Source organism: Musa acuminata, chromosome BXJ3-8, assembly GCF_036884655.1.
Source record: "Musa acuminata AAA Group cultivar baxijiao chromosome BXJ3-8, Cavendish_Baxijiao_AAA, whole genome shotgun sequence".
NCBI classification, from domain to species: Eukaryota; Viridiplantae; Streptophyta; class Magnoliopsida; order Zingiberales; family Musaceae; genus Musa; species Musa acuminata.
Genome location: NC_088356.1, coordinates 17223549 through 17225000, shown reverse-complemented (window position 1 = coordinate 17225000; position 1452 = coordinate 17223549). Strand labels below are relative to the sequence as shown.

General features: G+C 52.4%; 1 protein-coding gene across 2 annotated transcripts; it reads right to left on the bottom strand.

The window, feature by feature from the left end:
• Positions 1-100: 100 nt before the first annotated feature.
• LOC103994841 (ethylene-responsive transcription factor ERF110-like) lies at positions 101-1167 on the bottom strand. Of its 2 annotated transcripts, none has more exons than XM_009415281.3 (2): positions 816-1165; positions 101-741 (listed from the first exon to the last, which is right to left on the bottom strand). In XM_009415281.3, the coding sequence occupies exons 1-2, from the start codon at positions 1093-1095 to the stop codon at positions 203-205; spliced, it is 819 nt and encodes a 272-aa protein (XP_009413556.2). In that variant the 5' UTR covers positions 1096-1165; the 3' UTR covers positions 101-202. The 2 variants fall into 2 exon arrangements, with proteins under 2 accessions (XP_009413556.2, XP_065019175.1); XM_065163103.1 differs by having other exon boundaries at positions 107-738; positions 816-1167.
• Between the last annotated feature and the right edge of the window lie 285 nt (positions 1168-1452).

The following is a 1452-nucleotide window of genomic DNA, read 5'->3' as shown; positions in this document are numbered from 1 at the left end:
TTATTTTTTAAACTGAAATTTATAAAAAAAATTAATTAATTAATTCTTAATTTCTTAACCTTTGCTAAGTGAATCTAATGCATAAACCAGAACAATGTCTCTTAATTTTATTCCAAAAATTAAGCAGCAGTAGACATTAAAGATAAATTGTGTGAAATGTACTTGAATCCTGTGATCGGACCACCGACAATGTGAAGGAAGGCTAATGGCTCGAGTCCGTCGAAGGTGGAGGTTGCAGGAAATCCGTTTCTTGTGGTGTTTCTGAAGGAAACAGAGGCGGCGGAGGACTTACAGCAGTCGCAAATGAAGATGAATTGGAGGAACAAGTAGAGAATGAAGAAGCCGCAGAAGCTCCGGAATATGTCGTTTGATCGAACAGAGGAGTGGGAGTCATTCTCTGGTACTCCCCGCCTCCCTTCAGCAGCGTCGAGTACGGCAAGTAGTCGCTCGCCACGGCCGCCCCGGCGTCGGATGATGGGTGCCCCCCGAACGGCTGGAGGTGGGCCTCCTCGGGGAAGTTGAGCTTGGCTCTGCTTCCACGGAACCGGAGGGCGGCCTCGTCGTAGGCTCGGGCGGCAGCCTCGGAGGTGTCGAAGGTGCCGAGCCAGACGCGGGCGGCCCTGTGAGGGTCCCTTATCTCGGCCGCCCATTTCCCCCAGGGGCGTTGCCTGACCCCTCTGTATCGTCTTCCCCCGCCTTGCTCTGTTCCTTCTGCGGCGGGAGCGGTGACCGCCTCTGCTGCTGTAGAAGATAAACATAAACGTGAATTAGAGGTAGATGGTAAGCAAGTAAGAACAAAGTAATCATCAGATCACCTGAAGGAGCTGAAGACGACTCCCCCTCGCGCACGAATTCCTCCCTCCCTCTCTTCTGACCTCCCTGCGACGACGAGAACATCGGAGACGTGCACCAGGATGAGCCGATCCGTCCCGCCGCTGCCTCGGCGCCACGGTCTCCGGCGGCCACGCGCGCCAGCGCCGACACGATTACCGTCGTCTCGTACTCCACGAAGGACGGGGTCACGTCGTCGCGGTCGTCGGGTCCGGCGAAATCGCCGGCGGAGTTGGGTGGAAGATTCGCCACTGTGACGCACATGCAACTCCACCAATGGGGAGTCGAACGAAGGGTTCATACACACAAAGAGATGAGCGACTCCCATGATCGAATGGCGCCGCCATTGGAGCACCGTTTAAGGAATTACCCATTTTCGGCATCCTCTGGCGGTCAACGTCAAACTTATAACGAGCAGCATTTGGCACTCAAGAGGAGACGAGTTCAAAGTCGTTGTTCTCCAATTGCCTTTGGTTGCCGACATCAAGAATCGTGCATGCTTGCCGACTGCTATAATCCACAACATGCCATTCCAAACACAGATTACTTTCCTTGAGAAATTATTTTGTCTTTATTACTTTTGGTCATTATTTCAAAAAGAGACCAACTTGTAGCCTTTGG

What these genes read in the sequence shown, in the direction of transcription:
- LOC103994841 (XM_009415281.3), bottom strand. Translation starts at nt 1,095, where the DNA reads ATGTGCGTCACAGTGGCGAATCTTCCACCCAACTCCGCCGGCGATTTC. An exon ending in GTCGTCTTCAGCTCCTTCAG is followed by an intron (nt 742 to 815) that starts GTGATCTGATGA and finishes TATCTTCTACAG; the next exon opens with CAGCAGAGGCGGTCACCGCT.